Genomic DNA, 15,487 nt, shown 5'->3' with positions numbered 1-15,487 from the left:
CTCACTGTTGTGGCCTCTCCCGTTGCGGAGCACAGGCTCCGGATGCGCAGGCTCAGCGGCCATGGCTCACGGGCCCAGCCGCTCCGCGGCATGTGGGATCTTCCCGGACCGGGGCACAAACCTGTGTCCCCTGCATCGGCAGGCGGACTCTCGACCACTGCGCCACCAGGGAAGCCCAATACAGAACTGTTTTTAATTAGCACAATCCAAGCTTGTCTCCGTGTTAGTCCTTCTCTCTGCTGCCCCAACCCCTCAAATCTTTAAATCATTAAAGTACTGCTTAATCATTTCTTCACACAGTGGCAGAGGTAAACTTTATTAAAATTAGTCAAATATGACCACAATTGGAATCTTTTACTTCATGTTTATACTATTTCTCAAAAGCTAGTTAGTTTGCCGGATTGGTCAGTGGACAGACTTGGGATTCAAACCTTGGGCAGGATCCCTAATATCTATACTTTTCCACTTCCTGTCATCAGAAGCCCTGGTTTGGGGACTGGCTTTGCTTTTATCTAAAAGCATTTTACCTACTTGGGTAGCATATAGTTAAAAATGTATACTAGAAACACAAATCTCTGTTGAGATAATAAAAGATTTGCATTCACCCAAGCAAGTGTGTGCTTCTTTTTTCTTCATTTCTCTCTCCTGCAGGCACATCAGCTGTACTTGAAGGATGCAGGGAGCCCAGGTTTGTAATCAATGCCAAACGGGGCACGCAAGTCGGCACAGTTCCCGGTTACCATGGTTTTAAAATTTCCTTACTTCACTTACAATCACAATCTTTCCCAACACAAATGAAGCCTCGTTCCCACCTGGAATTTTTTATAACTACCTGTTTAGGTCGCCCAACCCCAGCTCTCCTTTGACACCTGTAATGTAAACTAGGCTGGGTTTCTAAGAATAGCAAACAGTGCCCCTCATCCCCTTTCCCTATAGCATCCTGACAAGCTGACGGCCACACAGCAGCTTCCCATCAACGTCACGTCAGGGAGCATTCCTCTCATTCAGTGCTCTCTAGACCAAAAGGAGCCCACGGGGAGTAAGAATTCTTCCCGAAACAGGGGTGACCCCTACATCTGTATGCTATCAACAGACTCTCCTTAAAGGCTGAATTCAGTCTTTAACAACATTTCTCAGGGGACAGCTCTAGTATTGTGCCAAGAACAGTAATAAAAGCATTAAGAAAAACAATCGTGGTCATAAAAGTCTCAGCAGCCTTCCTTTACTGCAATTCCCTGTGCCAGGCACTGAGCGAGGCAGAGCGGGGTAGGTATCTCCACTTAGGAGTTTAGCAAAAGCAGTTAACAAAAATCTATTCAACTGGTTAGTATGCAGAAATGGGATTCAACCTCTGAGGCTGGATTCCCCAAACTTATGCTTCTCTACTTTCTGTGACCGGAAGACCTGGCGTGAAGACTGGCTTTATACATGCACTAGCGGAACAGTCTTGGGCAAGTCGCTTTGCTCCTTTGCGCCTCTATGGCCTCATTTGTGCCCCTATCTCTACCTGTAAAGTGAGAATTCGTTCAATCATTCACACAACTGATGTTTATTGTTTACTACGTGCCCAACTTTGATGAATCGCTTGCTTCCTCTCAGAGTGCTTTTACTAATTAAACAGTGTATTTAAAATGCTTTGTCCATCATGAAGTACATTACAAAGGTCTCAGTCTCTGGGCATCTCTTATCCATAAAAACTCTGAAGCCGGGAAGAAACTTGAAACCAGAAAAGATCGGAGCCAACCCTAGCATTCGAAATGATTGTGGATCTCAAGCTCAAGTTTTGCTTCCAGCCTGATTATGACCAATGGAATAATGTAATTTTACTGTTGAAAGGAAATTAAGAAGGTTCATTGCCTCTAACTCCTTCATTTTACAGATGATAACATAGAAATTAAGAGATTTGGTTGAGATCAGACTCCATCAGTGGCAGAGCTGGGACTAGATACCTTTGAATTCCAGGTCTGCCTTCTTTAAAATTTTCTACCTCTTTGTCTTATCCCAAGTAAAAGCCTTCAGGCACTGATAACTGAGGCAATAAACAAAGACAAGACCCCATCTTCTATGTCACCACAATGTTTTCAAAATTCAAACATCTCTATACCACTCTCATTATTTTTGCCATGTCCACATCACTGATACTATTATTTTCTTAATATCTGTCTTTTTTTTTTTTTTTTTGTGGTACGCGGGGCCTCTCACTGCTGTGGCCTCTCCCGTTGCGGAGCACAGGCTCCGGACGCGCAGGCTCAGCGGCCATGGCTCACGGGCCCAGCCGCTCCGCGGCATGTGGGATCTTCCCGGACCAGGGCACAAACCCGTGTCCCCTGCGTCGGCAGGCGGACTCTCAACCACTGTGCCACCAGGGAAGCTCTAATATCTGTCTTTAAATTAAATTATTTTTCTTTAGATACTGACTACATATAGCCACACCCTAAGCAATGATAGCTATGAAATCATGAGTTTGATGTGTTATTTTAGTTTTTTTTCAAATTCATACTGAAACAAAAACATAGATTTATTAGAATGAAAAAGGTTCATCCTCTTGCATACTACCTGTGTAGGGACTTAAATCATACTTTTGGGAACACTGCTCCCACGAACCAAATTTTCACAAAGAAACTCGGGGTGAGATGCTGGATTGGGGGTAGATCACAGCCCTCAGTTCCCCTGGAGGAGGCCAGGAAGAATGGAGGGCAGAGAGTCGGGGTCATCAGGGCCAGTGTCAACACCTGTCACTACTTTAGGGAATGTGGCAGCTTCATGAATACTGCTTCTTGGTGGAGGCCAAAACAGGGGAAATGTGGCACAGAAGGGACAGCTGTCCTGACTTACAACCCCTGGGGTAGCAGTGCAGACATGAACAGAGACTGTATTTCTAAGACCATGATGCTAAGCCCTGATGATTGTCCCTAAACATGCTTCGTGTCAGTTTCTGCTTCTCATTCTTTCCTGCAGGGCAGAGTCAAAGTGCCTGGCTTTATAAGCCTATCCTAACTCTTTGAAAGTTACCTTATATAATAAATGTAATTCAGCCTGGGCTGAATTATAACCTGTTCTGGGCTGAGAGAACCACACCTTGACATGAGTGGGGATCTCAGCTCTGAGTCAGACCTACCCTAGACCTCTTGAGGGATGGAGGGACAGTGTTGGAGAGATTTCTGGGGAATAATTAAAAAAAAAGATCAGAGAATCCCCTCTACTGTTTGTCCTGGATGAGGAGAAGTCTCCTTCTCCTCTTGTGAAAATTCTGATCTATAGTGTGAGTGGGTGAGCAGTATCATGTTAGGTCATCAAATCCTTTGACTGAACAACAAAGATATTTCTATTCAGGAGTCAAATCAGAAAGAGGGAAAGAAATCCTGACATCTCTCTGCTATCGGAGTATCTTTAATGCAATTAGCCTTGAGAGTATCAAAAAGATACTGGAGGGCTTCCCTGGTGGCGCAGTGGTTGAGAGTCCGCCTGCCGATGCAGGGGACGCGAGTTCGTGCCCTGGTCCGGGAAGATCCCACATGCCGCGGAGCGGCTGGGCCCGTGAGCCATGGCCGCTGAGCCTGCGCGTCTGGAACCTGTGCTCTGCAACGGGAGAGGCCACAACAGTGAGAGGCCCATGTACCGCAAAAAAAAAAAAAAAAAAAAAAAAGATACTGGAAACTCTGAAAACCTGGGGTTTTTCCAGTTGGGGACAACTAGCTGTGTGGCAGTGGGAAGGAGGAGGTATGTGTAGGCTGAGAAGTCAGCCTTTTGTAGCCTCTGACTTTCAACTTAAGGGGCCAAGTTGGGGATCTCAACTCTGAAGTCATCCCTTTGCAAATTCCCCATAGAGAGGGGAGAATCATGTATCGCAGGTGCCATTTACCTGCATGAAGACAGAAAAAGAAGGTTTTTTGGTTGTTCTCTTTAGTATTTCCTCTATGTCTTCAGTATTCCAGTGATGAAAATGAGACATGACCACAGATAAAACAATACTGAAGGGGAAAATAAACCAGAAAAATTGGTATATGCCCTTTTTGAGACTCATCTAGCCTGCAGGTGAAGGCTCAGACCCCTTTGAGGCTCATCAGCCTTGGCACGTAAGGCCTTCCATGCTGCCATTTTTTTGGTTCCAAGGACACGGCAAGAAGGAAGGGAGGAACTTCTTAGGGCCCAAGACAGAGTCCTAACCCTGTTTGCAATGATAAACTTGCAGTGTGCAAGTTTATCATTTTTTATCATGGAAAAATGACTCTCGCTGGGGAGCAGAGAGTCAGTTTCAGGTCACCTGTCTCAACATCTTGACAAAGGGCAGCGACACTATAATTCCTGCAGCCCAAGGACTTGGGGATTTCTGCAGAATCATTAGTTAATTTAGCTTTGCCTCCATGTAATTAATCACCTAGGCAAGGTAGGAACCTGCTTTTGGAGACTGTATTTTATTTACCAAGCTTGAATTTCTCCCAGACTCAGGATCCCAAGGTTTTAGAGTTAAAAACTTTGGAAAGAAAATAATTTCCAAACTTTGATGCCAGTTAGGGGAAGAAGGCAACCTCCAGGTCTTAATCCCCCACCTCAGGTGCAAGTGGAGCCTCGGCAAAATCCCGTAAGCTCAGCTTTTGTATCCTCCCTCCTCCATGATTTATTTTCTCCCAGCTAGAAATCTCTAGTTGTATGCACTCTTCAACGCTTATCTTTGGATTTTCCAAGTTTCACGAAAGTGCTACTATTTCCAATGTGAACATAGTTGCTTTTCTCTTTCACACTTTTTGGATTATCCTTTTCTGTATTGTGTTATAGGCAGGTGCTAAAATGGGTCTTGATTACCTAATCTTTACAGTAATAATCCTCTTGGGAGTCTTGAAGTGTTGTCACAAACATTTTATTTTTTCAAGTTAACAAAACACAAAGTCTAGAAGAGTCAAACTCTTGCTGGTAACCACACTGAGAATTAGGGACCCAACTGTAATAAGAGCAGCCAACGTTTATTTAGTGCTATGTAAGGGACTCTTTATAGACTTGGTCTCATTTAATTCTAAAAAGAATCCTATAAGGCAATTATAGTACGATTATTACCCTCATTTTACAGATGAGGAAAATGCGACACTCAGCGATGAATAAACTTGCCAGGTCATCCACCTAGTAAATGGCATTGGTGAGATCTGAACCAGGCAGTCTGATGCCGAAGTTCGTACTACAAGTAACATGCTTACCCTCCTAGAGCCTGGCTTTGAAATGACGCCATAATTTCACCAAACAGAAATACGGCAAAGTGTTTTTGATGGCCCACTTCATGGACTTTGAGATTTTATGACTTTAACCTAAGTTCACCTTAAATTTTGAGCCCGTGTTCTATCCCTGAAGAGGCCTGTGGGTCTGATGATAAAAGCGCAAGATACTGTGAAATAAAACTCTGTCTCTTACTGGCCGATATTTTTCTTTCCCAGGACCAGAGAACAAGGCATACCGAGGACAATATCAACTTAGTATCCATTATGTGTTCTCCTCATGCAATACTCCTGACTCAACCCACTTCAGGGGGGGAGTTCTAGAACCTTTTCTGAGGAAGACAATGGGTTAGTGCTGATCTGTTCTCACTTTCCCGTTATTATTTTGAACAAAAAGACATGCTCTTCTGAGTCAGAAGATTACAGTAAGTTCAGTCTGGATATGGAATCGGGAATATTCCAACCAGTTTTCCCAGTGAGCCAACAAGCCATAGATTCATTTAGGATATCAGCAGCTGTGCTTACAAGCTAAATTCCACTTTCTCAGTGAAGTATTTCCAAAATCACTTTAGTCATATGTGACTAGTGAAAATATCTGAAGCAGAAAAAAGAAAGTGTTCCGTGGAGACAAAGTCTCTAAATGTAATGAAAGGTGAGACAAAGTATGTGATGGTGTTGCATTGCTACTAGATAACAATACCAATGGTAACTAGCTGATTTTATTACCTTGCCATATATTTTTCAAAGGATATTTTGGAAATATTTTAAAACCAGATTAAGATTTAGGCAGTAAAAGTAAACCAAAGGAGAAATAAAAGTAGGAGAGACAAGAATTTAGAATATTTTTTTTACCTGAAATATTATCTGACAGTTGGAGCTCCTTATGGGAGTTTTACTTGCTGTAAGCAAGCTTAGAGGTTTAGCTTAAGTTTAAAGAATTGGGCACAAAAGAAAAAATGTGAGGGAGGATTTATAATCCATACTCTTGTCAGCCTTGCAGTCCGCGTGGACCAAAGATAGGAGCCAGCGTGATGGGAAAAGAGAGATGTGGTGGGATTATGGGAGCTTTGACATGAGAATGAGAGTGAAGAGAAGTGGGTGAATTTGGGACCTACTAAGAGTTCAAACCAACAGTTCTCGGTGATGGAAAGAACACAGAGAAGGAAGGAGGATTGGACTAAAAGATGTTGGTACCATTCACTGTTAGAGGTCAGGCCTGGGCATGTCATGATTTAATATTTGTAAAACTGAGTCTAGGATAGATACAATATTTTTTAGGATTATTGCTTTCTGATATATTTTGGGCCATCTGGAAGAATCTGATCAATAAATGTTTAACGCTCTTTTACTTTTTTTGTTAAATCCTCATTTCCCCCTTTAATATATTTTGAATAGATCATCGAAATATAATGGTCATTAACTTACTATTGTATTACTTACAATACATATATATATTTTTACTCCTAAAATCTTTCTACGTATACTTTAAAAATGATTCTTCCCCCTTTTCTAGGAGTTAATTCATTTTTCAAATCTATATTTATCCTAAGAGTTGGTCTGGAATAAGGAGGTGTTTTGACAGCTGAAAGTCCCTTGCAGGTACGGATGCAGAGAGGATTAGATATCTGTGCCTGCCTGGTGTCATTTCTTTCAGGGTATTTATTAGCACAGTTTGTCCTGAATAAATCTGGAGTCAGACTAGCAAATTAAAGTTCAAAGGCCTTCACCCATTTTCACAATTAAGAGTCCTTCTCTTTGTAATGGAAAGCACAGGACAGCATAAGACCAGGGGCCACTTGGATTTTATAGACAAAAGAGAATACCCAGTCTGCAACAAGCCGAGTGACTACAATTTTAAAGTTCGCATATGTAGGAATCGGGGACGATTCGAGTATCACTTGGTGTGCAGTATCAGTTTATCCCTTAAGCGTTCACACAGCACCGTTCAGTGCAGTTCAGGATGTCGCAAACATACTGTAGTCACGGCTTCCACCCTTGAAGAGCGCTGATTTAATAACCCAGACGATCCTTATTTAACACATCACATCTCTCTCTCTTTTCCTTTAAAAGCAAAACAAAAACTGAAAAACGAAAATGAAAACCCGTTTCTTCTGCACAGCCGCTTTCGGATGGCTGCGGCTACCACCTGCTTCTCCTCCCATCGGGAAGCTCCACCCCTCAGGCCCAGCTGGCAGCCCTGGGAGTTTGACAACATCCCATGTGGCTCATGCCCACAGCAGGTCTGGAGGCCGTAGGTCCTTCCCAACTTTTCATTCCTACGAATTCAGCTAGGATGGGTTCAGTGGAAGGAAGACGTGACTTCGGGTCACTCAGGAGAACTGAATTTGAATCCTAGCCTGGTCACTCAAGCGAGGACTTAAGTCACTAAACCTCTCTGTGCCTGTTTTGTCACCTACAGCAGAGATACACCATCCAGCTCACCTCGCTGGAATGTTCTGGAGATTAGATGGAGGGCTACCTGTGCCAGTCACGAGCCCAGTTCTTAGAACACGTATATTCTCAGTAAGCCCCATATGAACGTGAATCTCATTCCTTCTGCCTTGGATAATTCTAATAAACAATTTTTGTGGTATGATAAGCCAACAACAACAACAACAAAACCCCTGGAAGATTGTCTCTCTTGTGTTCAGTTTATAATGAAGAGAGCTTAAAGTCAGAGTAGCTAAATGACATGGTCTGTCAGTGACAACGGCCAACCGGAAACCAGGTATAAACCGGTCTACGTGTTACCAGTCCTGAACTCCCTACAGTTTACGTACATGGATTCCTGCCAGTTGAATATTCTTAAGTATAATTCTGAACACGTTCTGCCTCTGATCAAAAGCCTTTGGTGACTATCAATGGCTTGTCAAGTAAAGTAAGTTGCCTCATCCTGTTACTCAGGGTCCTCTAACACTTGTCCTGAAATCTTCATTCCGGCTTCTTCTGCAATATCTTCCTCCACACTCCATCCTGGGATCCACAGGCTACTTGCCATGCTGGGTACACGCGACACTGTAAACTCCACAAGGGTGGCGACTGTCTCATTCATGGCCAAATCTTCACTGTCTAGCCAGATGCCTGACTCACGAGCTCAGTAAGAGTTCGTTGAAGATGACGGGCGGACTTCATTATGATAAACACAGTAACAATAGCAATCACAATAGCAAAATAATAACCATAATGATGATGCTGCTGATGGTGGTAAATAATAGCAAAATAACAAGCACAGACATCAACAGAGTCATAGCTCAACAGTCACTATGCTGTACATAGACCCTCGCCAGGTCTCTCTGGTGAGGGTGTGGTGAGTAGTGAGATCAGTTACAGGGGTATTTAGTTTCTTATCTCAATTAAACTTTTTAATAACCCCATCATTTGGAGACTACCCTTATCCCATTTTATTGGTGAGAAGACCAAGGCTCAGAGAGATTAAATAGCTTCCCTGGTACTGGCTGATTGCCTCTTTCATACATTTATCCAACAAGTGTCATTTCAAGTCTACCATGTGTCAGGCTCTGTCTCAGGGGTTGGGGATGTAACCTACATCCTCCCGTTTGTGAGCAACGTCCTTGCTTTCATGGAGCTGACAGTCTAGTGGCAGAAAGCAGACACCTACTCACCAAATAAATGAGATGATGTCAGCAAGTGGTAAGTGATTAAAAGGAAAGTAAAGCAGGATGAAGGGATCCATGGCGATGCGATTACTGTTTCAGAGAGGGGTATGAGGAAAGGCTCCTGAGGAGATGACAGCTGCACAAAGTCCTTCCTGATGACAAGGAGCGAGCCACTGAAGACCCAGCAGGAAAATGTTTCAGGCAGAGGGAATGGTAAGTGCAAAGGCCCTGGGGCAAGAGTGTCTGCGGTCTGTTCAAGAAGCCGTAAGATTGCAGTGTGTTTGCTGGGGAAAGTGGAAGCAGGTGAGAGCATTGAGGCAGGGCGGGTTCCGAGTGTGCTGAGCACCGCAGGCATGACACAGACTTCAGCTCTTACTCTGATTCAGAAGGGCAAGCGAATGGAGTGTTAGAGCTGAGGAGGGACAGGATCTGTCCCGGGTTTTGAAAAGGGTCGCTCCGGCAAGGGTGTGGTGAGTAGTGAGATCAGTTACAGGGGTATTAAAGTCCCACATGTGAGAGAGGACCGAGGGGTGAGAAGAAACTGGGTTCTGAGGGACCAGATGCAGCGTATGTGAGAGAATGAAAGAAGTCTAGGATTATCCCACAGTTTCTGAGGGAGGACTGGATGGAGGGGTGAGGAAATCAGTAATTCATCTGATCCGTATGACATCTGAAATGCCTAAGAGCCACCCAAGTGGAGACCATGAGTTAGCTGACAGCTGGGTGTCGACATGTCTTTAGTTCAATGAAACAAAACAGGGACAGAATTTTACATCTCCGGGCTATCAGCATGTGGATGGCATTTTTTTAAAAATTTATTTTGTATTTTTTTTTACATCTTTATTGGAGTATAACTGCTTTGAAATGGTGTGTTAGTTTCTGCTGTATAACAAAGTGAATCAGTTATACATATGTTCCCATATCTCTTCCCTCTTGCGTCGCCCTCCCTCCCACCCTCACTATCCCACCCCTCTAGGTGGTCACAAAGCACCGAGCTGATCTCCCTGTGCTATGCGGCTGCTTCCCACTAGCTATCTATTTTACGTTTGGTTTAAGTCACGAGATGTGATGAGGTCATCTCAGGAGTGACTGTGGGGAGAAGAGGAGAGCGTGCGTGTGGAGAGCTGGGGGAGAGGAAGACAGTGTTGGCCCTGGGGTGCTCCAGTGTAGGAAGGTGAGGGGGTGAAGTAAGGTGACAGACACGGAGAAGGAGCAGTGTGACGAACCAAGAGAGACTGTCCTGGAGGTCAAGTGGAAACAGTGCTTCAAAATGAGGGCAGTGACCATCCGTGTCAAATGCTGCTGCTAGGCCGGGTATGCCAGGACTAAGAATTAACCCTCAGAGCTGGCAGTGTGGAGGGTACCAGATACCCCGACCAGAGCAATTTCCGTGCTTGCAACTGCCGGCTGGATTCTGCACCCAGGTATGTGCAGCACATAGGTGCCTGAATCTCCCCTGCCCTGTCTTCTCCTCGGGCTGCAATTCCCTTCATCTCCTACAACTCAGTTCATGTGCTCCCTCTATCATGAAACCTTCCCTAATCCCGCCAGTCAAATCTAACTCCCATAACATTTACCTTGTTTTTGAATTATTTATTGGTGACTATGTCTGGATACTTGTTGAATGGACAAGTCCTTGGATTATAGAAATATGCTATGTGAACTCATACAGAAGAAGACAACATGCTCAACAAAAGTGCAGTATGATTACTGCCGCTATGAAGGCAGCACAAGAGTCTCTAAAACAAAAACATCTGCAGATAGTCACCTGTGAGCACAGTGTCACAGGGTACTGCCTAGTCTGCTGGGCTGATGGTGGAGCAGTGCGGCGATGCTGGAGCTTAAAGAAGACCCAGTGGTGGTTTAAAGGATTTGGGCTCTGGGCCCAGCTTTACCACTGGGCGGTGTAACCTTGGGTGAGTCACTCCAAACTTCTGGGACGCAGTTTCTTCACCCTTGAAATGAATCGCTTGTATCACATCTGCTCAAAGATCCTCCCACCCACCCTGGTTCATTCTCAGATCAGAAACCGAGTGGTGTTAAGAGTTACTTGTGTCCTTTCTTTTTACTCAAACTGTAACATCTCAGAGGACAGGTCTTACGCTTATTAATACTTCTTTGCATCAAGCACCAGGTCCTGGTGGCTGCACAATAAATATTCTTCGATTTAATAGATCATAAGGGATGAATCCCCTTGGGTCTATGAAATGTACACTGGCCATGTTCAGTGATCTCCCTCTGACCTGTCACACCTTCCTCTCAAGTCAATCAATCTTTCCTTCATTCATTTACCCTGGAGTTCTTACTGGGGGCCATATTCCCTAGAACTATAAAGTTCTGGTCCATGACCCAGTTCTGTCACTAATTTTGTGTCTCTTAGCCCTGCTGGCTTTGAGTTGAGGAAATCAAGACACATGGTCGAAAACACAAGCCAGAACAGTGGAACAGGGCTGTCTTGGATAATCTAGCCCATGAAACTGAGGGACTTGGAAAAAGTAGTAGGTTACGCCACATTAGGGAGTCTCTTGCATGCCAAGCTCAGAATTTGCGTTCAGTATATTGATCCACCATGTCTACGGTATCCTGGAGGGGGCAGAGGGTGGAGGAAGGGAAACCAGTTAGAAGACTGAGAAAGTAGTGCAGGTGGTGGGTGAGGTCTGAACGAGGAAAGGGAAGAGATGGGGCCACTGCCTCAAGCCTGTTCTTGGATGGCACCTTTGTTAGGGACAGACCTGAGGACCCGAAGTCAACACCCACTCTCCTCCAGGTACCGAGTCCATTCTTGAGATATTCCCTGCATGCTGGCAGCATGGAAAGTATCAGACAGAAAGTGGGGATGTGGCAGAAAGTAAAGACAGAAAGCACACATCTAAACACAGCGTGCTGAGTACTGGCCGGAGGTACAAACAGGGCGCTAATGGGGACGGGGCTACGCAGAGGAAGCTATGCTTGGACTGCGAGTGCCGGATTCCCTCCTTTTGCCTCTGCAGATCCACTCTCCACCTTTCTCCACTTTGCTCTCTGACTTGCCCTCCAGGAGGCTGAACAGTATGCACCACAATGGGCTTCCTTGTCCTTGGCTTCTGGCTGCATATCAGAGTAGGGGGGGAGAGGGAGGGCAGAGTATAGATTCCCTTCACTCCCAGAGGTTAACCTTGAGTTAGTTGTGCCCCTCCCCCAAGAGTCCCGACTCCTCCCAGGGTGGTCTATTCTACGAGACCCTCCTTCTGGGTTCTGGTTACTATTCTCTCCTCCTAGGTCTGACTCATGACAGCTCTGCAATTATGATGCCCTGTGGTTTTCTTATACACCACCAGCTGTACCTTTGTAATTCATTCCTTTAGCCCAGTTTGATTGCATCTCTCTCTCTTGTTGGGACTCTCACTGATACTGGGCCTTTGAAATAAGAATTTGCAATTCTTTGGAACCTTGTCCCTTAGTAAACTGTGAGCTCTTCCATGAGGAGTTATGTCTTGTTAATCTGAGCTCTGTTTCTCCCCACCTCCACTGTGTACCAGAGTTTCCATTCGTAATGGTTGTTTATCAGTTATTTGTTAAAAGATGTTAATTTCTCCTCGGTCACAGCCATTTCTTTGACCCCAGCTGGTGCTGTGTGGCTCAGTCCCAAATACTCCCCTCTGAGTCCGTGGCCCCTGGCAAGATGACTCAGGCGAGGGCCTAACGCTCCATTTTCCCCTTCATCTGCTGGCTGCTCTCACCTCACTGTTTCTTAATCAAGAGGCCAAATGTTCCTACTAAGGCCTTTTCCTGCCCAATGCCCTGAAGTTTCCAGACTTCACCTCAATGTCAGAGGCATGTGACCTCAGAAAAGACCCTAAATCTCTCTCTATCATAATTTCCAAGACTGTAAAATCAAGATAAAAATAATACTAACTTTACAGGGCTGCTGGGAGAATAAAAACAAACGTGACATTCCACAAAAGTTGTTGTCTTTCCCATGAAATATATCAGTGACTCTGAAGAATAAGCACATTCTCTCCACGCCCCCCCCCCGCCCTACTTTCTTTGACTGTTTCCATGAGGTAAACACTGCATTAATACATCGAGCAAAATCATAATAACAACTGATATTTCCTGAGTACTTACTCTCTGCCGGGAACTATTCTAGGCACTTTATATGTCATTTCATTTCATCTCCACAAGAACCATGTAGGATACAGCTTTCTTTATCCCTATTTTACAGATGAGGAAAAATAAGGGCACCCTGATGAAGTAATTTGCCCAAGGTCAGGAGCCAGAACTGAAACCTAGGAAGCTCAACCCAAAGCCTTTGCTTAACCAGTCTCATTGGTTTACATAGATGAAGACGTACGTGAAGACAAATGATAAAGACTGGCCACAATTAATGAACTATCATGGGGAAATCATTAAGAGACTAAAAGTGAAGTTTGCACTTGTGGAAATTCTTAGGAATTATAATTCAGCTAGGTGTTGCACTCCAACATTCAAACTTAATCCGTTGTGTTTGGTCAACTGAACGTCATACTTAGCACCTCAGTGTCATCAAGGCCACGTGTTCTAGCCAGAGACTCACCTGAACTTAGCGCATGCTCCACTTCCTGCATGATCACCCCGGGGGGGGCAGTGGTGGTCTCCGTGTCTATCAGCATACAGGTCACTCTGGGGGGCACAGTTGCTTGGGCCGTGGTCTCGGTGGGCACTGGCTCGGCGGGGGCATGTGAAGTGGCTACGTGGCCAGAGATGTGCTCCTCCGCTGGGGGCTCTGATGTGGTTAGAGCTCCTGTGGGCTTGGTGCTGGCCTCAGCGGAGTTACGGTTGGTGCTCACAGGGGCAGAGGGAACCTCCTCTGGTGGTGAGGTTGATGGGGGTGAAGGTGATGAGGCTAGTGCTTGAGGGGAGGTGAGTGCGGGAGACTCAACGGGGGGCTGCGACCCTGTAGCTGCCACCCCAGCCTCGGGAGTGTCTGAAGTGTGTTCCTCGAGCGTGGGTGTTAAGTGGACCCCACCGCTTGTTGGTGAGGCGGCTGTGTCTGTGCCCTCCCAGTTGGAGGCTGGGCTGGTGGGTTCCTCTTCTCTGGGCTCTGTGGAGACGTTCTTGGCGGATGGAGATGTCCGGGCCGATGCTGTATCTGGGAGGACCGAGCTGCTAGGTGTTCCACCGGTAGGGGAGGCGGGAGGGCTTTGCGGAGAGAAGGCCGTTGGTGGGCTGCTCTTTGCCGGAAGAGAAACAGGCGAGAGGGCTGATTCAGACGCGCTCTGTAGCCTCAGTCCTGTAGAAGAGCCAGTACAAAGGTGGTTAATGTGTGAAAACCTGCGCGGCGAGGCCGTTTTACAGTATTTTCACGTCTTTCTCATTTTACACTGTGCCTCTGTAACTGTGAAGGTGACTTTAAAAATAGTTTCTTCCCACTGTTGCTCTCTCCTCCCTTGGTGACTATCAGTAGGAACCAGCCTGAAGGCTCTGCAGGAGCAATTAGTGGATCGGTCAACACAAGTCCAGCCAGTACACAGCATGAACTAACCTTGTCTTCTGCTTGCTGAAAGCCAGGCCCTTAAAAACCGAGACACTCTGCGGAATTGATTTTATGAGAATTGGTCTGGACAGTCGAGGGAGCTGTTGCACAATGCTTGCGGGGATGCCCAGCCTGTGTGATGGGCGTGGGGAAAAGGCATGGTTGGTGAGTGCAAAGCCAACCACTCACTGATTGGCTCGTCCCTGTCAGAGGAGCTCATTGATTGGCTGTCCCCTGCCGTAGGAGCTCACTGATTGGCTGCTCCCTGTTAGGGTTGTGAGCTCCGCAACCTCGTACAGGGATGCAAGGGTTATGGGCTTGTCCACCGGGGTGAATAAAGCTGTGAGCACATTTCCTGTGGAGGAGTAAAGGGGGAGGTCCCAGATTAAAAGCTGACAGGAAGAAGGAATCTGAAGTTTGGAACTATTTTCTTAGACTCGAACCTAGTTCTCCCAAATTCTAGCCTGGTGTCTTTACCATCAAGTCATTTCGCCAAATATTCTCTTTCATATTTTGTAAAATTTAGAGTTAGTTTCCTTTCTTCGTTCCTCCCTACCTCCATTTACCCATTCAGTTTCATTCATTCATTCATTCATTTATTCATTCAAGTATTTAATAAATGGCTTCTATGTACTAGCACTCTGCTAGACCCTGAGTTTATGATTTCACTTTTTATGTAACACATCTCTTGATTGCCTCTCCACACCCCTTACCACTCCCCAACTAGCTTTTCCTCTAGTCATTTCCATCTCAGTGGATGGCAAGACCTATCAGGTACTCAGTTGAAAACCCAGATATCATCCTTAATGCATCTCTTTCCCTCACTGCCCCTCGTCCATCCAATCCATCAGCAAATCATGATGACTCTACCTTAAAAAGATACCCCGATCCAGTCTCTGCTCATCACCTCCCTTATTATCTCAACATCACCTGAGCCACCAGTCACTTGTCTAGACAACTGCCACAGTTTTTTTTTTTTTTTTTTTTTTTTGCGGTACGCAGGCCTATCACTGTTGTGGCCTCTCCCGTTGCGAAGCACAGGCTCCGGACGCGCAGGCTCAGTGGCCACGGCTCACGGGCCCAGCCGCTCCGCGGCATGTGGGATCTTCCCGGACCGGGGCACGAACCCGTGTCCCCCGCATCGGCAGGCGGACTCTCAACCACTGCGCCAC

The 15,487-nt window shown here is 45.7% G+C and overlaps 1 protein-coding gene across 1 annotated transcript in view; it reads right to left on the bottom strand.

Annotated features, from left to right (window-relative positions):
* The window catches only part of PARM1 (prostate androgen-regulated mucin-like protein 1), a 100,271-nt gene that overhangs the window by 21,799 nt on the left and 62,985 nt on the right, over positions 1-15,487 (bottom strand). The window contains exon 2 of the mRNA XM_079920433.1: positions 13,377-14,072. Within this exon, the coding sequence (XP_079776559.1) occupies positions 13,377-14,072 (696 nt within the window). The remainder of the gene's footprint in view (positions 1-13,376; positions 14,073-15,487) is intronic.

Source organism: Stenella coeruleoalba, assembly GCF_951394435.1.
Source record: "Stenella coeruleoalba genome assembly, chromosome: 4".
Taxonomy (NCBI): domain Eukaryota; kingdom Metazoa; phylum Chordata; class Mammalia; order Artiodactyla; family Delphinidae; genus Stenella; species Stenella coeruleoalba.
This window is presented reverse-complemented; position numbering and strand designations above follow the sequence as displayed.